At 57.1% G+C, this 23267-nt stretch overlaps 1 protein-coding gene across 1 annotated transcript; it reads left to right on the top strand.

Annotated features, from left to right (window-relative positions):
- The first annotated feature begins 1486 nt into the window (after nt 1-1486).
- On the top strand, nt 1487-19817 carry SLC6A17 (solute carrier family 6 member 17). Its single transcript, XM_058855789.1, has 12 exons — nt 1487-1620; nt 8473-8876; nt 12395-12552; nt 12812-12938; nt 13738-13919; nt 14995-15105; nt 16075-16316; nt 16615-16807; nt 17170-17362; nt 17860-18019; nt 18525-18687; nt 19430-19817. The coding sequence occupies exons 2-12, from the start codon at nt 8594-8596 to the stop codon at nt 19796-19798; spliced, it is 2181 nt and encodes a 726-aa protein (XP_058711772.1). The 5' UTR covers nt 1487-1620; nt 8473-8593; the 3' UTR covers nt 19799-19817.
- The last annotated feature ends 3450 nt before the right edge of the window (nt 19818-23267 follow it).

Here is a 23267-nt window from a genome sequence, read left to right as displayed (position 1 = left end):
AAATTGGAGACCTCAGAGCAGGAGCTGAAGGGGCCTGCAAGGGAGCCAGAGAGAAACTGGACAAGGGGGAAGGGGTTTGCACTGAAAGAAAGGGAATTTTGCTTAGAAATTAGGAAAAAATCCTACTCTGTGATGGTGGAGAAGCCCTGGCACAGGTGCCCAGAGCAGCTGTGGCTGCCCCTGGATCCCTGGCAGTGTTCAGGGCCAGGCTGGATGGATCTTGGAGCAGCCTGGGACAGTGGGAGGTGTCCCTGCCATGGCAGGGGGTGGAATGGGATGAGCTTGAAGGTCTCTTCCAGCCCAAACCATTCTATAATGGGTGCAAATATCTCAAATATCTCAAAGCTGGCTGACACCCCAGCTCGGCCCTCTGGGTCAGGGCTGCTCCTGGGCCCCTCTGGCAGAGGGAACCTGTGTGGCCAGAGCTGGGCTGTCCTCTGAGCCCAGTGCTGGCCCCGGGGTCCCCGAGTGCCACAGGGCTCAGCAGCAGCACTGGGGCAGGTGAGGGATTCACACCTGAGTGAGGGGGAGCAGAATTTGGGGCCTGGCCGCTCCCGCTGCCTCCCCTCCTGTGTGGTCCCAGCCAAGGAAAGTCCTCTGAAATCCCAAACAATGAAGGAGATATGAAATACCTCCCTCAAATAATGAAATATAGTGGGCTTAGATTAGATTTTAGGGAAAATATCCTTCCCTGTGAGGGTGGTGATGCCCTGGCACAGGTGCCCAGAGCAGCTGTGGCTGCCCCTGGATCCCTGGGAGTGTCCAAGGCCAGGCTGGATGGGGCTTGGAGCAGCCTGGGATGGTGGAAGTGTCCCTGCCATGGCAGGGGTGGGACGAGGTGCTCTTCAAACTCCCTTCCAATGCAAACCATCCTACAAATCTCTGCTCATAAATCAGGGGAAAGGGGTGCCCAAACCCTCCCTCCCCCGGGGGAAGCAGCAGCCGGGAGGGCACCCCCGGGGCAGCTCTTTAGGGGCGTTTTAAGGCGGTTTTATTTTCCCCACAGCAAAACCAGACCCACCCCTTGTGTCAGGACTCGATGCTACTTTTATTTGAAGGCGAGAGCCTCCCTCGGAGCAGGGGGGGTGGCCCGGCACCCCAGCTTTGACGCGCAGCCCTGGTGACTCAAGCCTGCGTCAGGGGCTGCGTGTCCCTTCGCGTGGATTTTTTTTTTTTTTTTTATTTTTCTAAATCGCTTTTCCCTTTCTTTCTTTATTTCCCGGGAGCCGAGCGGAGTTACCTCCCTCCGGCGAAGGCGAGCGGGGCCGGGCGAGCTCAGCGCGCATCCACCGGGCGGTGGCACCCGGAGCGGGGCGGGGGGACCGGAGCGGGGCGGGGGGACCTGAGCGGAGCCACCGGGACCCGGAGCGGGGCGGGGGGACCTGAGCGGAGCCACCGGGACCCGGAGCGGGGCCACCGGGACCTCGGAGCATCACTGCGGAGCCGCTCCCGGGCGCTGCTCGCCTTCCCCGGCCGCTGCCGCTCGCCCGGCTCCCCGCAGCCCCGGGGGGGACCTGGCTGATTTCTACCGGGAATTTTTGCCGTTTCCTCCGGGACCGGGCCAGTTTCTCCTGGAATCGGGTGGGTTCCATCCTCCCAGGGAGGCGCCGCAGAGCCGAGGTAAGGCTGCTCCCCCATCCCCGCTCTCGCTGCCGGGGTCTCCCCGCCTCGCTGGCGGCTCTGGGAGCCCCCTCCCCACCGGGGTCTCTTGCGGGGGGAGATGCTCAGGGCCGGGGTGAGGTTCACGGAGGGGACACCCCGGCCTGCAGGCACCAGGCGTGGCCCTCTGGGTGGTGGCACCCGGGGCTGGGGGGACGTTTAGAGACGGCTGAAGCCACTCCAGGGGTGGGGGGTCACGGCCGGGGGTGGCCGGGGGCTCCTGCCCGGCTCGTGCTGGTGGGGGGCTCATCCCGCTCCAGGATGGGTGGGAATGCAGCCTCCAGGTTGACCTTGACGATAACATTGGGAGAGGAGAAAGCGTTCGGCTGCAATGAATATTTCAGTCCTGGCCCCTGGAGTGGTGGTGGGGGGAGGTTTTTTGACCCTTATTTTATTTTTATGCTGCTCCCTGAGTGTGGATGGTTGGGTTTGAGGTAGAAAATGGGGCTTGGGGTCTTGGTTTTGTGAAATTCCCGGTGTTGGGTGTGGGGAGCCCTTGGCCCGCTCTGTGCACCGCTGGATACACCCAGAGGTGTGTTTTACAGGCTGGCCTCTTGGCCAGGTCCAAATTTCCATCACCCCAGGAATGTGGGACTCAAACCAGCTGAGAAATCTGCTCCCAGCTCTTTGTAGAGGACCCAGAAGGTGAAATCCAGCTTCCTGGATCACGCCTTGGGTCTGAAGCACCTGAGGTTTGAATCCGTCAGGAGCTGATGTAACTATTCCTGGTCCTGGGAGGAAAAAAACCTGGAGCACCGCGGCAGCTGAGCTATTCTCGGCAGGGCAGAGAGCTCCTTGTGAATATTTCTCCAGAGGTGTCAGGACTAGGTCAAGGAACCTGGCTGGGGGTGTGACTGCTCCAAGGGAAATAAAATGTGGGTCTGAGCAGTCCGCTGGGATGAACCGGAGACGGCTCTGCTAAAATCAGTAGGAATAAAACGGTTCAGTTTAAATCTGGAGTGACTCCACTGCTACCTCAGGCTTGCACGGAGCAGGGATTCAGAGCAGGGAATCTGGAGTTAGAGCTGGAGTCACGAGGATCAAATTTACCCCAAATCAGATGCTGACCTGCGCACATCCAGGCGAAACCATCACCTCGGGAGGCGAGGCCCTGCTTTTACCCCTTCCCGGCCTGGGTTTGGACTTGTTTGTTTACAAACGTAGCAGAGCTCGATGAATTACAACAGCGAAAAGCAGCGCTTACGGCGGGGTTTGGGTGCTGCCCGTTTGCTGTTTTTTGGGATAAATCTTGGCTGGTTTGGGGTTCAGCCAAGAGCCTTTGGCTGGAGTGGGTGAGTTACAATGGATCACTGAGGTCTAAGTGGCAATCTGGTGAATCAAACAGAGCCCTGGAGGAATCATATGATGGTTGGCTTTGCTCTGGTGTCACGTTATTGCAGCTGTGTGTGTTTTCATGCCGCCGAAGGAGACGTGAAAGGAGCCCAAAGGCGATGAATCAACGGGCTCATACGCTTCGTGACAAAGCCAGGTGCCAGGGCCGCTCCTCCGCCCGTGTCCATCTCGTGATGCTTCCGGAGGCTTCTCGGCTCCTGCTGGGGACAAGAGGCGCTGTCCTGTCCCAGCCGTGCCCCTCTGAGGTGGGACCCACCCTGGCTGGAGCAGGGGGCTGGTGTAGCCCCAGCTCTGCTTTCCTGTAGAGGAATTGGGGTTATTTTTAACACCTGGGCGCTGGAGGAAGCCGCTGGGGTGGGTGGAAGGCAGAAGCGGGGGCAGCTCTGATTCATCAGCTCTCCTGTGTCACGATGCTAAAGCGGGACGGGGTTTGCACGGGAAGGACAAGGAGCAGCTCCAGCCCCTGGCACGGAAATGCTCCCAGCCCTGGCTGCCTCCAACCCCAGCAGCCCTGGGAAGCTTCTGGCAGGTGTCCCCAAGCTCTGTCACCTGGTCACGCTGACCCCGGGTGAGCTTTGTGCCTCCCCAGGGTGGGTGTGAGGAGGGGACAGCCCTGGTGGCACTGGGTCACCCCTGGCCTTTCCCAGGGATTGGGAGCTGGGTGCTCATTAACGGGGCTCATTCTAACGAGGGGAGAACGGGAGCAGCCCTGATGAGCCCAGATGGTGAAACCCTTCCCTGTGGAGCCAGAGGCCGAGCAGGGAGGAGCAAACCCCAGCACGGAGCAGATTTAAGATGGAGGTGTCTTGGACCAGCCTTGGCTGGTGGAAAAGGGAGGTTTGTGTGGCAGAGGCTGGGGGAAGGTCCTGTGAGCTGGGCAGGGGAGGGCAGAGCTGCAAAAACTCTGCCTTGGGCACAAATCTCTTCTCAGGGCTTTGGAGAGAAGTTGGGATGCTGCTGGGAGGGTCCTGCCCTTGGTTTCCTGCGGCTGGAAAGAGCAGGATGCTTCCCAAAGGACCAGGGCAATCCCCATCCCATCACTGAGGCTCTCCTGACCTCAGGGAGGAGCAGGAAGGGGCCTGGAGCTGGTTTTCTCATGACTTGGGCTCAGAGTGGGCTGTGCAGCCAGGTCTCCTTCCCTTGGCTCTTAGGGACAGGAGGGATCCGTTCTCCTTCCCTCTGCTTCCCGTCTCGCGGCTCCTGGCTGACCTTGGATGTGTCCCTTCTCCTCCCTGTTCCAGTCTCCCCAGCTGCACTGAGCAGCCTGGCCCTGGGTGCAAGGTTCCCCTGGCTCTGTGTGTGTCAGGGAGGATGAGCAGCTGCAAATTGGTGCTCAGATTTCCCAGCCCGAAGCTGAGAGTAGATTTCCACCTCCTGAAATCCCTCAATTCCTCTGTCCCCACTCCTCCCTCCTTTCCCTGCTCTGTGACCTTGATGGGGCGAGCTGGCCTGGTGAGCTGGATGCTTCACCAGGAACATCTTCCCCCTCTCCTTTAGGAGCTGTGGGGGGTTTGTGTGGAAGCTGAAATGTAAATTTTTAATTCACCCAATCTCATCTTGTGGCTTTTCCTGCCTCAGTTTCTCTTTTCTGGACCCAAACAAGGGATAAATGTAGAATTTGGACACAGGAGAGGAGAAGCTCCCATCATTTGGACCCAGAGCACGTTTGCTGCTGGTTTGCTGCTCTCCTTGGGTTCTGCTGTAAATCCCCATCTCCTCCCTGCCTTCCCCTGCGCTCCCAGGCCCAGCTGAAAGCTTTGCTGACACATTTCCAGCCTGTTTATTGCTCCCCAGCTGCCTTCCCAAGGAGGCAAGGATGGGCTGAGACAGGACACGTGCCTCGGAGCCTCCCTCCTCCCCTGGCCCCTCGGTGATGCTGCTGGGGGATGTGGGGGGTCTTCACTCATCCCAAATTGCAGCTTTCCCCCAGTGGCTGCTTTTGGGATTGGTGGGAGCCTGTGAGCAGGGATTAAACCCCCTGGGTGTAACGAGGCAGCAGCTCCTCCATCCCTGCCCTTTCCCTGGTGGGTTGGATCCAGTTGGGATCCCGTGGCAAACCAGTTCCACGTGCCTCGGAGCCACTGCAGCGCTGGTTCCCACGCCAGCTCAAAGGGATGCGGTGCTCGGGGTCACCCCGTGTCACCTGCACAGGAGGACATGGAGGGGGGACCTTCACTCTGTGCCCAGGGGTCTGGCCTGGGAGTGGTGGCTGCTTCCTGAGGAGTTAAACACGAAGGGATCTTGTAGTGGGAATCCTGTTCAAGGACACCCCCAGGGACATGGAGCAGGACAAGGTGAGTCCTCCCCTTGTAACGCCTGTTCAGGGACACCAGCACTGACCACAGCACAAACTGCTCCTTCCCAGGGTCCCCCTGTGGGAAAAGCCGTGTTCCCTCTCCAGGTGGGTGGCACCAGCACTGGTTTTACCTGGGCAGAGCTGTGGGTGCAAAGGCAGCCCCGGTCTGGCAGCATGAGTGAGGTTCTTGCAATCTGTGGGCTCTGAAAGACCCTAATCTGTCTTCTAAAGAGAGAGAAAAAATGCACATTTAAGAAAATTAAGGTCATGGGGACTAAGTAAACAAGCTGAATCTCCATCTGTCGGTGACAAGGGTTTTCTATCTCTCTCCAGCCCGGAAAGCTCCTGGTTGTCAGCTGATCTGCCTTGTCTTTCTCACAGGGTGGTTGTTATTTTTGGCAGATGAATTTTTGATTAAATTCCCTTTTCAGCCAAAGAAACGCACGGAAATACCTTTCTCAGATGGATTTGGACTGTGCTTTTTCATTTGAGGGTGCAGATCTTGGGGCTGATGCAAAAGGCTGGGGAAATTAATAGGAAGAGCCCTGCTGACCTCGCTTTCCCTGGATCGTGTTCCTGTGCTGTGTGGGCTGGTGGCTTCATGCAGGTTCTGGCTGGGCTCATCTCCCAGTTCCGGCAGAGATGGGGATGGTGAAGGCTGGGTGTGCTCATGGAATCGCTGCTGGGAATGATCCTCTCTCCTTCAGGCCTGGATCTCTGCCAGGCACCAGCACCCTGCCCAGGCTGGGGCTGAGCCACTGGGAGACAGCAGGAGCTCCCCAAAGCAGCCGTGGGGACACTGCCAGAGCCGTTCCAGGATCAAGATTTGGATCCCTGCTATGGTTTTCCCCTCTAGTTTAGCTCGGGCACATCTCCCACGGGCAGGAAGACTTGTACCTCCATCCTTCACCCTGATGCCAATGCTCAGAGAGCCCTTCCCTGTGCCATTAGAGCAGCCAAGCTGCCCCGCTGATTGCCCAGGTCCTTTGGGAATGTTGCTGTCTGGAGTGTGCTCCAAGGCTCTGAGAGCCTCTGGGGCTTTGTAGGTGCTGGAAGGACTCGGCTCCTCCAGGATCTGTGTCCTGGTGCCTCTCAGCTCCTCAGAACAGCTCGGGGAGACCCTAAACTGAGGAGAGGGAGAGGCTGAGATGCAGAGGGATGTCGTGGGGTCTGTCCTGACTCCACAGGGCTGGCCTGGATCAGCACCACCTGCCCTGGAGCTCGGCACTTCCAAGGGGTTGGGCTGTCCCAGGAGAGCTGTTTGGGTGCCCTCACCCTGGGCCACTGAAATCTTGGCCTTGGCCAGTACGTCCTGGACCTTCTTGTCTCTCTCCCTCATCCTGAGAGACACTTTAGCCCCAGGAGTCCTCCTGGCGCTCTGGAGAAGCTGCTGAGCAGGCGGGGAGCAGTGTCAACCCACGGGTGACTCAGCCAGGTCTGCACAAATCCACCCAGAGCCCGAGCCAGAGCTGCTGGAATTCCTTGGATGAGGCCGTTCCCTGCTCCGTGCCCATCCCAGCCCGGCTGAGGCCACGTGCCGGTAATTGCCACGATTGAGCCGTGAGCGGTTTATGTGAATGAGCCCTCGTTAGGAAATTAAACATCGCTGGCCTAGGCTTGAAAAAATAACTCGAGCGGCTTCTCCGGAGGAGCCGGATCCAGGAAAGATGTGGAGCTGAGATGGTTGCCTGGCAACAGATGCAGCCGACAGTTGAAAATAGATTTTTTTCTTATAGGAACAGGGCCTGGCAAAGGGGGAACTTCTGTCAGGGGTGAGAAAACACCGAGGTGAGGGTGGGTGAGGGGGAGGTTTCCTGCTCCCGGTGCTTTGCTCCTGGGCTGGGACCCCGTGCTTGGGATGGGATTTGCTGCCTGGGCTGAACCCACTGCCCTGAAAAGGGTTGGGATTGTGGGCTGAATTGGATTAAAAATGCTGGAGGGAGAGAAGAGCTGGGGATGGCTCTGGGAGAGCCCCCAGGGTGGGAGGAGGTGGCTCTGCTGCCCAGCTGGGGTGGGTCAGGTGTCCGAGCACAGCAGCATCGCTCTGTCACAGCCCAGCCGGGTGTCCCCTGGGAGCAGAGAGGGAGAGGACAGGAAAAACAAAGTGTAGCTCTTCGGGAGGGTCACTTTTCCAAGCTGAGGGATTTGTTATGGGAGTTCTGTGCACCATGGTCCAATCCAGGAGGGAGCTGCCCATCTGACCCCAGCTCTCCCAGCATGGAGAGGAGGGGTGTGGTTCTTTCCCAGTTTGGGGATCCCTGGCCCAGTGGAGCAGATTTTCATGATGACACCAAGATTTTTGAGGCAGGTGAGAAATCTGCAGGGCTGGGCTGGGCTCTGGGCGCCTCCTGAGGTGCTTCTGTGCAGGATCGCTCCTCCTGACCCACTCTGAAGGCTGGGAAAGAGAAGGGGCCAGGGTTGATGGCTTTGCCTTGGCTGCTGCTGTTTTTGCAGCCGTTATCTGTTGTAAAGCTGCCAGGGGAGATTTAGCATCAGGCTCCGAGGCTTTTAAGTCGCTCCTGATAACATCCTGGGATGCAGAGATAGCCTGGGCATTTGTCACTGTCCCCTGAGTGCTTCCAAGCTGTCGTGGAGCGAAGCCTGGGCTGTGCTGATGGTCAGGAGGGGAAGGAGCAGGACAGAGAGGGCAGAGCCTTGGCCAGGGCTGGATTTGGTGTCAGGCTTTGTGTGGTTCAGCTGCTGGGCCAGAGGAGTTAGAAGGGAGAAGAGGTGTCACAGCGATGTGAGCGGCTCCATCACCTGTCACTGTCCCCTGGAGCCCAGAAATTCCTCTCTCTGGGACACAGGAGGTTCTCCTCACTCTCCATGAATGTGAGCAGCTGTGGTTGCCCCATCCCTGGAAGTGTCCGAGGCCAGGTTGGGTGGGGCTTGGAGCAGCCTGGTCTATGGAAGCTGTCCCTGCCCATGGCAGAGCTGGGCTTGGATGAGCTTTAAGGTTTCTTCCCACCCAAACCATCCTGGCATTCTGTAATTCTGATCCAGAGCGCTGCTCCTGGTCCATCATTCCTGGAGCAGGAGACCCTCCAGGTTCAGATGAAGGTCCTCAAGACACGGGGGGATGGACCCCCTCCTCCCCCGGTGCCACCAGGTCACCTGGGGATAAGACAAAAGCAATGACCCCAGCTGACCCCTTCCCCACCCAGGTCCTGCTGATGAAGAGGAGGTGAGGCCCGAGCCGTAGCTCACGCTCTGTGCTGTTCCTGCGGGACGTTCCTCCCCTTCCCCGACCCCATCCCGCCCCCGGGGCCGCCTGGAGCCGTCCCGATGCCGAAGAACAGCAAGGTGACGCAGCGGGAGCACAGCAGCGAGCATGTCACCGAGTCGGTGGCCGACCTGCTGGCCCACCAGGAGCCCGTGGACTACAAACGCAGCACCCTGAACGTGACGGGGGAGACCTGGGACAAGCAGAAGGAGGGAGATGAGGACCTGGATGCGGAGAGGCCGGCGTGGAACAGCAAGCTGCAGTACATCCTGGCGCAGATCGGCTACTCCGTGGGGCTGGGCAACGTCTGGCGCTTCCCCTACCTCTGCCAGAAGAATGGAGGAGGTGAGAGATGGGGCAGGGATGGGATCAGCCCTTGGAGAAGGGGGTGTGACCCAATCTTGCCTCGCTGCATGTTGGGGTGAGGATCCCAGGGCTAATTTGGGCTCTGAAATGGGTTTTTTGGGCTCTAAAGTGTGTTGTTTGGGCTCTGAAGGGGGAAAGGGCTGCCAGAAGCTGTGCTGAGATGGGCTCTTCCTCTTCAGGAACCACCTGCCCGCTCCAAAGTCATGGGGAATCCCAGCCAGGATTTCCGATTCCTGTTGGGGCAATTTGGAAATGAGGGCTAAAAAGGGAAGAGTCTCTCCATTTTCCTCGGTCCTTGAAGCCACATTTTGTGGTTCCACCCCATTCCCAAATCCTCCTTCAAGCCAGCCCATTCTCTCATCCCACTCCACGCCTCCTGCTTGGGCTTCCAGAGTGCCAGGTCCTTCCAGCTGTGCTGAGCCCCAGAGTCCTTTGTGACACTGATGGGAGTGTGGGTTCCTCATCATTAATCCAAACCCAGCCCCTTCCCAGCCTTGCTGGAGGGAGCCAGGACCAGCCCAGTGGCCCCGTCCCCCCGAGCTCTCCGTGCTCCCAACGCTGCATCCTTTGCCATGGCCTCAGCCCTGCAGCTGCTGAACCTGCAGCGCTCTCAATAATTCAAACATCTCCGGTGTCATCGTCAGGATGAGTCATTGTGCCAAACAGAGACCTGTGCAGTCAGCACTCCCCTCCCGGGGCTGCTCCCTTCCCTTCCCTTCCCTTCCCTTCCCCTTCCCCTTCCCCTTCCCCTTCCCCTTCCCCTTCCCCTTCCCCTTCCCCTTCCCCTTCCCCTTCCCCTTCCCCTTCCCCTTCCCCTTCCCCTTCCCCTTCCCCTTCCCCTTCCCCTTCCCCTTCCCCTTCCCCTTCCCCTTCCCCTTCCCCTTCCCCTTCCCCTTCCCCTCCCCTTCTCCTCCCCTTCCCCTGGGTTCGTTTTTGGCACAGCCCAGCTCTGCCCGGCTCAGTTTTGGCACAGCCCAGTTCTGCCCGGCTCAGTTTTGGCACAGCCCAGCTCTGCCCGGCTCGGTTTTGGCACAGCCCAGCTCTGCCCGGCTCGGTTTTGGCACAGCCCAGCTCTGCCCGGTGTCGGTTTTGGCACAGCCCAGCTCTGCCCGGCTCAGTTTTGGCACAGCCCAGCTCTGCCCGGCTCAGTTTTGGCACAGCCCAGCTCTGCCCGGCTCGTTTTTGGCACAGCCCAGCTCTGCCCGGTGTGTTCACCCCAAATTCAGCTGTGGGAGAGGTCAGTACAGCCCTGCTGGTTTCATTACACAGCTGTCCACATCTGGCCTCTGGTTGGCAAGAAAGTTTTCCCCATGAAATGAGATTTAGAACCGGCTCAGGCCCAGAGGTTGGAGAACCAGCATCCTTCTCTACAAGGATTAACCCAGCTGTGCCTCAGTTTCCCCATGGCCACAGCAATCCTTAAGTAGCCGTAATTAGTGAAATAAACAAACAGCCCTCAGCTTACACTGAGCTCTGCTGTCCTGGGTATCTCTGGGGCTTTGGCCTCAGCTGTGCCGGTGCTGGGCCACAGGAGGCACAAGTGGTGTCCCCAGGCTGGGATTGCTCCTGGTGTATTCCTGAAATCCGGGGCTGAACCGGCAGTCTGTGTGTGGGGAGCATTAAAGAACTGGTTTTGGACACCAGGCTGGATGGGAATGGGGGCAGCACAGCCCTGACACTGCTGCAGCATCGGAGATGGACACGGGTCTGACCCGTCCTGTGGTGGGCACCGAGCCAGGCAGGGACTGGCGCCAGCAGCTGCTTTTAGGAGCTCCTTGCTGCGATAGAACATCTTTCTGCAGCAGGACTGAAAATTAAAGGCTTTCCAAGCTGCCCCAGCCATTTCCACTGTTCCATGGATGGGGAAACTGAGGCACGGAGCTGGGAACTGGCGTGAGCAGCAGATTGCTGGAATTTGCAGAGGTTTTTTCTTTTGCCTGAGTGGCATCACCTGTCTGTCCCATGGGGCAGGCACCGCTTCTCTGCCTTCTCCTCCTGCCCTGTCTAACGCTCTTGGCTGGCATTCCCAGCAGGCCGAGGCTCGGGAGGGATGGACAGACCCTTCCTGGTCGCTCTGAGCAGCTCCAGGATGCGCTGGGGGTGGCTGCTTTCTCTGCTGCTCCCTGAGCAGGTGTCTGCGGGGGTGAAGGGCTGGGTGCTGGCAGCAGGATGGGCTGGAGCCAAATTCCCAGGACTGGGAGTGCTGGGAGCCAGCACTGGCTGCCCTGGTGCTGCACAGGCGTGAGCTTTCCAGGCACCACAGGGGAAAAATCTCCAATACTGGACAAATTTGCATCTGAATCTGTCAATCTGTAGGTTTGAGATACCCAGGAGAGTGTTGCAGAGATGGGATGCTCGTGTTCCTTCCTGAATTTCCCTGAGCTGCAGCTCTGCTCTCTGCCTCTCCTTTTACCCTCCCAATCACCCTGGGCTGCTGCACCTCAATTTCTCTCTGTACCCACATTTTTAACCACATTTTACACCATCCCCAGCCATGCCAGGGCTGATCTGCTTTGCAGAGTTCCTGCTTGGAGCAGCACCCCCCACCTCAGGTCCTCCTTGGCCTGGGGAGTGGTGGCCGTCACCGGGGTGTCAATCCAGGCGGGAATTTCGGTTGTCTTTGGACCGTCTGCTGCCCTGCAGGAGCCAGGCACATTCTTCTGAGCCCATTCCTCAGCTCCTGGCAGGAGCTGGAGTCATTCCTCAGCTGCAGCGTGAGTCATTGCATCCTTTACGGTCATCGGTTCTGCTTCGGGAACCACCGGCTCCTGTCCAGCCTCAGCCGTCAGACACACATTAACCGAGATTTTAATCGGAGTTATTTCTCCTCCTCAGGCTGTGCGGGGTGGCACAGGGCACGGTGCTGCTGCTGCTGGGAGTGTGGGATGTGCAGGGGGATGTGCTGGGACAGGGAGTTTGGCCATGCCTGGGGGAGGAGGACGGCTCCTGTGTATCTGAGATGGCCGGGAATGTGTCGGTGTCCCCCGGGCTCAGCTTGTGGAGGGGGCTCCTTGCACAGGGACATTTGTCTGTGTGGATTTGGGGAGTCCTTGGGGGCTTTGGGGTCTATCCCACACCATCCACACTGGCAGGGGATGCCACACGTTTCCTTCCACACACGTTTGCTCCTCTCTGCAGCTCTGATCTGCATTCCTGGATCACAAAATCAGGGAAACATTTAGGCTGGAAAAACCCTCTTAGATCATTGAGTCCAACCATTAACCCAGCACAAGGCCACCACTAGCATGTGTCCTCAAGTGGCACACCCACACAGATGGGGACATCCCTGGACAGCCTGTGCCAGTGCCTGACCATCCTCTCCATGAGTAAATTTGTTCTAATATCCAACCTCAGCCTCCTCTGGTAGAACTGGAGGCTGTTTGCAAATGAACTGATGGAGCCCGTCCCAGCTCTGCCCTGCTTGTCCACCCATGTCCATCTGTCCTTGGCTGCCCTGGAGGAGGGAGATCTAGAATGTCCTTTCTCTCCCCTTCCAGGTGCCTACCTGGTCCCTTACCTGGTCCTGCTCATCATCATCGGGCTGCCCCTGTTCTTCCTGGAGCTGGCAGTGGGGCAGCGGATCCGCCGGGGCAGCATCGGTGTCTGGAATTACATCTGTCCCCGCCTGGGAGGCATCGGCTACGCCAGCTGCCTCGTGAGTGCCCCCCGGGGACCCTCCAGCCCCACCTCGGGGTGTGTGGGCTGAGGCCAACCTCCAGGAGCCCCACGGGGAGGTTGGAGAGGTTAAGTGGTGTTTTTGTGGCTCCACTCGTGGCTCCAGGGCTGGTTTGGGGATGTGCCCATGCCCTGATCCCAGCAGCCCCGTTTCCCTCCGCTCCCTGCGCAGCAGGAGGTGCCCTGGGGACGGTGTCACCGCCCTGTGCTTTGATGTCCTCCTCCTTCCTCCCCCCCAGGTCTGTTTTTTTGTTGGTCTCTATTACAACGTCATCATTGGCTGGAGCATCTTTTACTTCTTCAAGTCCTTCCAGTACCCCCTGCCCTGGAGCGAGTGCCCCATCGTGAAGAACGGCTCGGTGGCCGGTGAGGAGCTCGGCTGGGAGGGAGCAGTTCCCAGGAAAGGGGGACTGGGGGACACTGTGGGACACTGTGGGACACTTGATCACCCCCAACAGAAGGTGGGGCCACAGGAGGTGCAGGTGTCTCCTGGAGCACTGGATCCTCTCTGGCCCAGCTGCTCTGGCTGCATGGAGAGATTCCCCTTGGGCTGGATGAGTGTCTCCAGTACTCTCTCCCCACCAGGAATCCAGAGTCCCCCCTGATGGGATTTGATGCCAGTTTGGGAATCCAGAGTCCCCCCTGATGGGATTTGATGCCAGTTTGGGAATCCAGAGTCCCCACTGATGGGATTTGATGCCAGTTTGGGAATCCAGAGTCCCCTCTGATGGGATTTGATGCCAGTTTGGGAATCCAGAGTCCCCCTGATGGGATTTTCAGGCTGCCTTGGTGCTCAAGGCCAGGATCTGACCCAGGACCATGGAGGGAGGCAGCGAGCATCAGGCAGGGGCTGCTCCACTGCCCAACTGAGACACAGATGGAGCTCATGGTGTTTAGTAACATCTGAGCATCAACATGAGACCCTCTGAGGTTTTATGGCAGATGAAATTGTCTTTCCCCATATTTAACATCTCATTTTCACCTGCCAGAGGTTTGATGTCCTGTCTCTTCCCTGATAAGAATGAGCCCCATTAATTTCTGCCCCTCAGTTTCCAGAGGTGTCTCCTGTCCCTGGCTGGCTCCCGTGGGTCTTTGACATCTGATCAGCCCAGGAGACAGTGGATGAAGCTCCTGGTGATGCTCTCCTGCCTCTGCTCTGTTGCAGTTGTGGAGACTGAATGCGAGAGGAGCTCAGCCACCACCTACTTCTGGTACCGGGAGACCCTGGACATCTCCAACTCCATCTCTGAGAGCGGGGGGCTTAACTGGAAGATGACTCTGTGTCTGCTGGTGGCCTGGAGCCTTGTTGGCTTGGCCATGATCAAAGGCATCCAGTCCTCAGGGAAGGTGGGTATTGGTGGCCACCTGAGCCTGGCTGGGCTCTGTCCTGGAAGCAGGAACCTGCCTGGACCACACTGTCCTGGCCTGCTCTGGGGTGCCAGTGGAATTCTGTGTCCCCTGGGATGCTCACACCCGCTCCACAGTTGGGGTCCCCTCTGGAGGGATCCAGAATAAGATCAAAAGAGGGTGGAGGGAAGAGGTTCAGTTCAATTGGCACGTGCAGCCAGGGCTCAGCCACACCAGCACAGAGAATCCCCCTGAGCTCCAGCACTTCACAGAATTGCAGAATGAAAGGTTGGGAAACACCTTTGAGGTCATGGGGTCCAACCTGTGACCCAACCCTGCCACCCAGACCATGGCACTGAGCACCACAGCCAGGCTTTCCTCAAACACCTCCTGGGATGGTGACTCACCCACCTCCCTGGACAGCCCATTCCAAAGCCCAGCCACTCATTCTGTGAAGAAATTCTTCCTAATGTCCAGCCTAAACCTCCCCTGGGGCTCCTTAAGGCTGTTTCCTCTTGTTCTGTCCCTCCTGTCAGGGAGGTGTGGAGAGTGATGAGGTCCCCCCTGGGCCTCCTCTTCTGCAGGCTGAGCACCCCCAGCTCCCTCAGACACTCTTCCCAGGACCTGTGCTCCAGAGCCTTCCCCAGCCTTGCTGCCCTTCTCTGGACACACCCCAACATCTCAACATCTTTCCTGAGCTGGGGAGCCCGGGACTGGACGCAGCACTTGAGGTGTGGCCTCACCAGTGCCGAGCACAGGGGAAGAATCCCTGCCCTGCTCCTGCTGGCCACACCATTCCTGATCCTGGCCAGGTGCCAGTGGCCACCTGGGCACACTGCTGGCTCGTGTCCAGCCTGCTGTCCATCATTCCCCCAGGTCCCTTTCAGCCTGGCCACTGTCCAGCCACCTGTACCATCCTGCTCCGAGGGGTCCCACAGTAAGCCTGAGGAGCCAACCCCACCCTGGGGAGGGAAATGCTCCCTTGTCCCCGCTGTGAGCTGTCCGTAGGTTGGGTGGGAGGGTGGCTGGGCCCAGGGGACAGGGATTGAGGCTGTGTTCATCCCTCTTGCTCCAGGTGATGTACTTCAGCTCCCTCTTCCCATACCTGGTGCTCGTTTGCTTCTTGGTGCGGGGGCTTCTGCTGCGTGGGGCAGTGGATGGGATCATGCACATGTTCACACCCAAGGTGAGAGTTCCAAGCCCAGCAGACTCCAAGCAGGTTTCCCTTCCTCAGGCTGCTCCTGCCCTATTTTCCCTTATTCTCTTATTATCCCTTCATTGTCCTCCCCACTCCAAAATTCAGAGTGCCAGCCCCAAGCCTGGGGATCCTGATAGATCATCAGGAGGTGGAGCAGAACCCAAAATTCAGGGTGTGGCCAGGACAGCCACAAGCCCCACAGACTCACCATCCCCAGCTACCCAGATGCCAGGGTGGGGGGCACAGAGGTGCCCAAGGGAACAGAAATATAAAGATTTAATGCAGAAATGCTGGCTGGCAGCAAAACCTCTACTGGTGGTATGCACTTATTAATTAACCAGCTAATTAATTAATTAAGCAGAGATGTAGATGAATCGGCTCAGCCGGCGAGGCTGTTAGAAGACATTAATTATGGTCCCTTGATGAATGATGCTGGGAGGCCTCCAGGCTGCAGCTCTGGCTCCCAGGAGAGGAGGAATGAGGCTTGGGGGGGGATCAGGGGTTAACACAACCCCCCAGGCAGGATGTCTGACTTCAGTGCACCACGGGCTCTGGAAGGAGATGGCCAGGGGAGCATGGAGACCATCGCTGGGCGTCTGGTGGCTCCCTGGGCTGGGGGGACACGGCCTGGCAAGCTGTACAGAAGAGAGATGGAACCCCCAGCCAGGGTGGAGCAGACAGAGATGTGGTCAGATCAAACCTTGTCCTGACCTCTCCATGCCTCAGTTTCCCCCTCTGCATGAATGAGAAGGACCTGTAAAGCCAGACCTGACCATGGCAGATCGTGGAATCACAGAATGGTTTGGGTTGGAAGAGGCCCTAGAGATCATTTCCTTCCACCGCCACACCAAAGCAGCCCACAGCTGCTCCAAAAGCAGCTCAGCCCTTCTAATGTAGCTCTGGGATGGTTGTGGGGTCACCAGGTCACCTAACTCCTTCTTCTGTCTTCCTCCCAAGCTGGACAAGATGCTGGACCCCCAGGTGTGGCGTGAAGCAGCCACACAAGTTTTCTTCGCCTTGGGCCTGGGTTTTGGGGGGGTCATTGCCTTCTCCAGCTACAACAAGCAGGACAACAACTGCCACTTCGATGCCACCCTTGTCTCCTTCATCAACTTCTTCACGTCTGTGCTGGCCACCCTGGTGGTGTTTGCAGTGCTGGGCTTCAAGGCCAACATCATGAACGAGAAATGCGTGGTGGAGTAAGATTTGCTTTCTCTCTCTTTTGGGTGGGTAGGTCTTTGCTGCTGCCACTTGTGGTGGGGCTGGAGGCAGAAAAGTGCTCTGGGGCTGGATGATCCTGGAGTTTGGTGAACCCAAGCTCCTGATGGTCAAGACCTGGATTTCCGGAGTGGTACCACTGTAGCTGAGGGACTTGGATAGGTTGGTTCCTCCAACATAAAATCCAGCCCCAAGACAGGCTCTAAATCTGCAGATTGAGCATGAATCCAGTGTGTCTCAGGTGCCCTGCATCTCCTGAGAGGTTCTGCTCTCCCTTAGGAACGCTGAGAAGATCTTGGGCTACCTGAACACCAATGTGCTGAGCCATGACCTCATCCCACCGCACGTGAACTTCTCCCACCTCACTGCCAAGGACTACAACGAGATGTACAGGGTGATCATGACGGTGAAGGAGGGACACTTCAAAGAGCTGGGTCTGGATGCCTGCCTGTTGGAGGATGAGCTCAACAAGGTACCTGGTGGCACTCCTGGCAGGAGCAGCAGGTCACCCGCCCCATTGCCTCTCCCCGTGTCAATCCTGGGCACATGGATCTGGAAAAACAACTTTAAGAGACCCTCCAGGGATGGGGAATCCAAATCCCTGCAGTTTTACCCAGCACACAGGGGTCCTCCTGGGCTGGGAGAAGCTTTGTCCAGTAGCAGGGTTCATCTCCATCTACCAGTTCATCTCCAGTACCAGACTGCACTGGACTGGACTGGGATTTTCTTTCATTGAAGAGGGTTTGGTGAGGGAGATCTGAGACATGAGGGGCTGGAAGTCTGTGTCCCTGACAAGTTTCTTCTCATCTTTTTGTCCTCTCTCCACCTCAACAGTCAGTACAAGGGACTGGCCTGGCCTTCATTGCCTTCACAGAAGCCATGACCCACTTCCCCGCCTCGCCCTTCTGGTCCGTCATGTTCTTCTTGATGCTGATCAACCTGGGCTTGGGGAGCATGATCGGGACCATGTCAGGCATCACCACACCCATCATCGACACCTTCAAGGTGCGGAAGGAAGTGTTCACAGGTGAGGTCTCTTCTCCTGCAACCTCCTTGGGAAGGGGTGGGGGGTCCCCACTGCCTTGAGGAGTCACTCCAGAAGAGTGTGAACATAGTGGGGGTGAACTGGGCCGTGCTCTGCAGGGAATGGACCTTGTGGAGGTCTTGGTGTCCCTCAGGAACCTCTGCTGACCATGCTGGTGCAGGGAATGGACCTTGTGGAGATCTTGGTGTCCCTCAATAGGCTCTGCTGACCATGCTCATGCAGGGAATGGACCTTCTGGAGGTCTTGGTGTCCCTCAGGGACATCTGCTGACCATGCTCATGCAGGGAATGGACCTTCTGGAGGTCTTGGTGTCCCTCAGGGACCTCTGCTGACCATGCTGGTGCAGGGAATGGACCTTGTGGAGATCTTGGTGTCCCTCAATAGGCTCTGCTGACCATGCTGGTGCAGGGAGTGAACATTGTGGAGGTGTTGGTGTCCCTCGGGAGGCTCTGCTGACCAGGGCTGTTTGCTCCCCACAGTTGGTTGCTGCATCTTTGCCTTCGTAGTGGGGCTGATCTTTGTGCAGCGTTCTGGAAACTACTTTGTCACCATGTTTGACGATTACTCAGCCACGCTGCCGCTCACCGTCGTGGTCATCCTGGAGAACATCGCCGTGGCCTGGATTTATGGCACCAAGAAGTAAGGAACTTCTACAGTAAAAAGAATAACTGTGCTGTAACTCCTGACTGAAAACCCTCCTTCCACCTCTTTTCCATATGGTTTTTGCTCCAGAAGATATTCCAAGGGCAGCTGCAGAGGCAGGAATTGGGTTCACTTTGATCCTCCTGCCCTGGTGTAATGCAGCCCCAGGGGCAGGTCCTTCTCCTGGGTATCTCCTGTTGGTTGTGATGCTCAGTTTCTTGCAATGACCCTTTTTTCTGAGGTTTCCAGGTCCTTCTGGAAGGGGAGGCTGTTCCCCACACGTGCTCTTTGTTCAGAAGTTGTCCAGAGCAAAGGCAGCTCTGGATAACACTCTGATGATCTTGTCCTGAGGAGTTTTCCATGAGTTCTTCAGGCTTGAGGGATGCTGAGATGGTCAGCTGGGTTCTTCTTCAGGTTCTACCTTGGGCATCCATGGTGCTCCTGGGAGGTTGTTTCTCTCTGAAAGGTGGGGATATCACAGTTCCATGTCTTTCCTGGCCAGATTCATGCAGGAGCTGACGGAAATGCTGGGTTTCCGGCCCTACCAGTTCTACTACTACACCTGGAAGTACGTGTCCCCCATCTGCATGGCCGTGCTCATGACCGCCAGCATCATCCAGCTGGGGGTCAGCCCCCCGGGATACAGCGCATGGATCAGAGAGGAGGTGAGCGCAGCTCCCTGCCCTTCCCCAGCACAGCAGGGGCAGCTCAGGGCTGCAGAGCACTCTGTTCATCCCAGCTCTGCTCATTCCTCCTTCCTCTCCTGCTGGGTGACATTCCTGCCCCGCTCATCCCCTGCGAGCAGTCAGGTTTGTTCACGCTGCCCAGGTATCTCCAGCCAGCTCTGAAGTTTGTGTTGATTTTGGTTGGGTCCCACAGCTCCACTCTGTGCCCAGCATCCTGTGTGAGGATCCTTTCCCTGGACCTGAGCCCACCTTGGTGTGGTGTCCCTGAGTCTGGCAGGAGGGCAGCAGGAGCTGTCTGGCACGTTGGAGATGTGCTACCTGGTGGGCATCTGTCACTAGAGGACATGAAGTATAGAGAGAAGGTTCTGAGAACCACAGCAAATAGAGGTTTTTTCATGAGGCAGAAAAGCCTTTATTTTGGGGTTTTTTAACTCTTCTATAAGGTGTTCTGATTACAGGTTATCCTGATTGGTAGAAGGAACAACACTTCCCTCATCCCATTGGTGGGACAAGAGAGGAAACACTCTCACAGAACATCTCTGTCATGTTTTGGGAACCAAACCTTATTTTCACAGTCTTTGAGAGAAGAAAAAGTTCCCAAAGACTTTCTCTTGGGAACAATCAGCCCCTGAGAGCTTGAAATTCTCTCAGGTTCAGAAATTCATGTCTGCAGCCATCACCGCTGCAACAGCCCCGTGACGTTAATTTCTGTCTCTTCCAGGCTGCCGAAAAGTTCCTGTTCTACCCAACCTGGGCCATGGCGATCCTCATCTCCCTGATCCTCCTGGCATCCCTCCCTCTGCCTCTGGTCTTCATCCTCCGGCAGTTCCACCTCGTGTCGGACGGCTCCAACGCCCTCTCTGTCACCTACAAGAAGGGTCGGATGATGAAGGACATCTCCAACTTGGAAGACAACGATGAGACCCGCTTCATCCTGAGCAAAGTGCCCAGCGAGACGCCATCCCCCATGCCCACGCACCGCTCCTACCTGGGCCCCGGGAGCAACTCCCCCATGGAAATGAGCAGTGCTCCCAATGGACGATACGGGAGCGGCTACCTGCTGGCCAGCACCCCCGAATCCGAACTGTGATGGCTGCCTGCCCGCCACCCCCATCGGGAGAGGAGGGCACTGGGGAGTGGATCCTGGCTGTCCAGGCAACAGGAAAATTCATTACTAAGGAAGATGAAGAAGAAACCCCTCTTAAAAATGTAAGCAAAGCAGCCATTTCTAAGATGACATTGGGAAGAAGGGATTGCAGGAGGGGCAGGACTCCTCTGACAACCCTCGATGGAAAGGCAGGACCCCTGGACTCATCTCCAGGGAAGGGAGGAGGAGTAAGAAACGCTGCAATATCTTTCCAAGAGTTGTTCTCACGCAGCTCAAATCTGAAGCAAAGAATCTCTCTTTTCTAAGCAGCTGATGGTTGGAACAAGGACCTGGAGCAGGTGGGAAGCCAATCATGCTTCCTCCTGTCACCCAGCGCTCTTCCCTCCCCGTCTGTTGTCCTTTAGCCGGGAGGAGTCAAGGCCTTATTCCAACGAGCACAATTAATCATCGATGTTCATAGCACAAAAAGGTGCTGTTGTTGTCACCATCGTTGTTGTTGTTGTATCTCCTGTAGGTTTTTATAGCTGTGGACACACCCAAATAACCCCCCAAATTCTGACCAGGGTTTGCAGGGAGCAGCATGGGGCTGGCTGAGATGCTGGGGTGTGAGACAGGGCATGGTGCATCCCTGGAATCTTTGTTGCCACCAGCACAGGGACGGTGGCTGGGAGTTGTTTGGAGGCACGGAGATGTCACAGCCATGGGATGGAGTGGCTGGGATGCTCCATGGGGTGGTGGTGGTGCTGCTGAGTGGCAGGAGGACCCCTGAAGTGACAGTGGTTTGGGTGTGTGAGCCTGTGTTGGGGTCTGGATGGGGTTGGTGTGATGGGGGTCAGGAGAGCTCTCCTGGAACTACTCCTGACGTGTGGGATGCTCTGCCAAACCAAAATCCCTGGCGTGGTGATCATCTCCTCTCACTGCTCTCTTTCGATGTCCCACAGGGACAAGCAGAGGAGCTGTGGGACATCCAGTCCTACCACACTCCTGGTTCAGCTCTCAGGAAATCACCCCCTGACTTCCCTCCCTTGTCCCTCTGCCAAGGTGAGCTGGGCAGCGGTTCTCTCTGGATGTGCCTCCTCACTTCTCCTCGTGTCCCCTCCGAGCCAGGGGTTTGGCATCGCCTCCTGTCACACCCACAGGAGCTCACCAGGCTTTGGATGGGGGTGCCCAGCTCTTGGGGACCACAGGCACCCAAGGAGCAGCAGCTCTTGGGAGCTGGTGCCAGGTCCCCGCTAGCTCTTGATCCAGGCTGGGGAGCCCCTGTGAGAATCCAGGGGCCTCTACTGTGCCCATCCATGTTTTTGGGGGATCAGACTGACGTGACCTTACGTTGTTTCTCCCCAGGCTGTTTAGGAAAGGGTGGGATTTTCTAGCTCTGAGTCTCTCCTGCTGGGACTGGGGTAATTTCCCTGAATCCTACGTGTAACCAAGCACTTCTGCCAAGGGTATTGGGATAACCTGGCATCATCCCCCTTTTCCTTGGGGACACGGAAGCAGCAGCCTCCTTGCACACTCTGCCGCCTCCAAAGTCTGGGGAGTGCCTCATCCTGGGTCCTGCTGGGCTTGGGCTGTGCATGAAGATCTTTCAGGCCGCTCTGAAGGCCACATTTGTGGGTGCTGGTTCATGAGCCCTTCTCTCCTCCGCTTTCCTGTCGATGGCTTTTCTCTTGCCTTGGCTCTCCTTTTGGCTGGAGGCGAAGGCAGAAAGCAGCTGGTCCATTCACCACACCCCTGACTTTCAGCATTGCTGGCTCTCATTATCCCTGGGGCCAGGAGGTTCCCACAGTGACATCTCTTGTGAGTGTGATTCTTTATTCACAGTCTTCTCCATGGATTTGGCTGGTGAGGTGGACGCTCTTCCTGGACAATTAGCTCAAGCCCTTCGTTAACTGTTTTTCTGGGGGGAAGATGGAGGAGAGGACTGAACCCAAGCAGCTCAGTGATGGTTCCAAGAGGCACCAGATCTGTGAGTCAGGGTCAGCCACCACGCTCCTCCAGAAATTCCCCCTTCCTCATCCCCCCCAAGTCTTTCTCCTTCCTTTGCCATGCAAGAGGGACACAGAAACGTCCCTATGGCATCATCTCCGGAAGGGAGAAGCCCAAATCCATTTCCCCATCATTAGGCAACATTTCCAGTGGGGTCCATCCTCACCTGACCAGCAGAACAGAGGATGAGTCAAATCCTTGCCCAGCATCACCTCCCCGGCTCCCCCGAGCCTGGGGGCCGGATTCCCACCGTAGCTCCCATGGAGTTAATGGAGCAGGACACCTCCCATGGCTCAGTCCCAGTGCTCCCATGGCATGATGCTCCTTGAACCCCAGGGTGAAGGATCCGGCCCTCTGTCTCTCCCACCCCCGTTCCCAAACCAGCCGGGGAGGGGCTCGCTTTCCTCTCCTCCTGCAGCATCAATAGGAGGCAAAGTCAATAAGAAGGAAACAAAGAAGCTATATTATATATATATAGATATATATATAAAATACATACAGAGAGAGGAGATGGAATAATAACCTAGAGATTCTCTATTTCTATTGTATATTTATTCTGTAAATGTCACTGTAAATGCTGTTAAATGACAAATCGTATTCCAAAGTGGCCCATGACCTATTTTCATTCCCAGTGCTGTACAGATCAATTCTCATTCTATAGCAGGGCGTATTTTTAACCTTTTTATTTCTTGTGCGTGGTGGGTGCACGTCCCCTTCTCCCCCCAGCCCCGGGGTGTCCAGCTGCCCTGGGGATCCAGCAGAGAGGAGGAGGAGGAGGAGGAGGGACGACACCTTTACTTTTATCCGTGGAAATACTGTATTTTGTCGTGGCATTTGCTCGGTGTTAGACACGGGGTGTTGGGGGGGAGTGTGTGTGTGTTAGGTTTTAGGAGCTCCGTGTTGTCGCCGTGGGAGCGTGCGCGTGTTCGTCCGTAGATGCCGTGTGTGGGGTGTGCGCGTGTCCGTGTGCGTGGGTGGCTTTAGGATTCACTTCTGGCTGTACTCGCTCACTTTTGGAGCCTGCGTGGGGGTTTCTCCCGCTCGCCGGGGCAGGTTCTCCCTCCACACACCTTCTTGGGGTCCCAGGCTGTGGAAAGGGCCGACCCCCAGTGGCTTTTAGCCCTAGAAATCACTTCTTCTCCTCTTTTTCTGCACAGAGGCACAGGGAATAGCTGCTAGTTGTGAGCACAGGCACTTTTCGGTTTTCCTTCAGGCAGTGGGACAAAGAGGGGGGAACCACTGCCGATATCCCTGTCCCCCCACATCAGCTCCCTGAGGGGTTCCCAGCGCTGACCCTGCTGCTCAGAGCAGTGTGGTGTCCCCGGCTGGGGGACAGGAGGCGCTGGGGAGGTCAGGAGGGGTCCAAACCCTGTTCCCTCTCTAGGGGGAGGGTGTTCAGTGGGTCTGAACAGGGAAAAAAGGAGGTTTCTGGAGAGGAACACCCTGCGGTGCTGGAGCTGCAGGT

This window comes from Poecile atricapillus, chromosome 23 (genome assembly GCF_030490865.1).
Source record: "Poecile atricapillus isolate bPoeAtr1 chromosome 23, bPoeAtr1.hap1, whole genome shotgun sequence".
NCBI classification, from domain to species: Eukaryota; Metazoa; Chordata; class Aves; order Passeriformes; family Paridae; genus Poecile; species Poecile atricapillus.
Note: the sequence above shows the minus strand (reverse complement) of the source record. Positions and strands in the feature narration are given on the sequence as shown.

What these genes read in the sequence shown, in the direction of transcription:
- SLC6A17 (XM_058855789.1), top strand. Translation starts at nt 8,594, where the DNA reads ATGCCGAAGAACAGCAAGGTGACGCAGCGGGAGCACAGCAGCGAGCAT. An exon ending in GAAGAACGGCTCGGTGGCCG is followed by an intron (nt 12,939 to 13,737) that starts GTGAGGAGCTCG and finishes GCTCTGTTGCAG; the next exon opens with TTGTGGAGACTGAATGCGAG. An exon ending in GCGGAAGGAAGTGTTCACAG is followed by an intron (nt 17,363 to 17,859) that starts GTGAGGTCTCTT and finishes TGCTCCCCACAG; the next exon opens with TTGGTTGCTGCATCTTTGCC.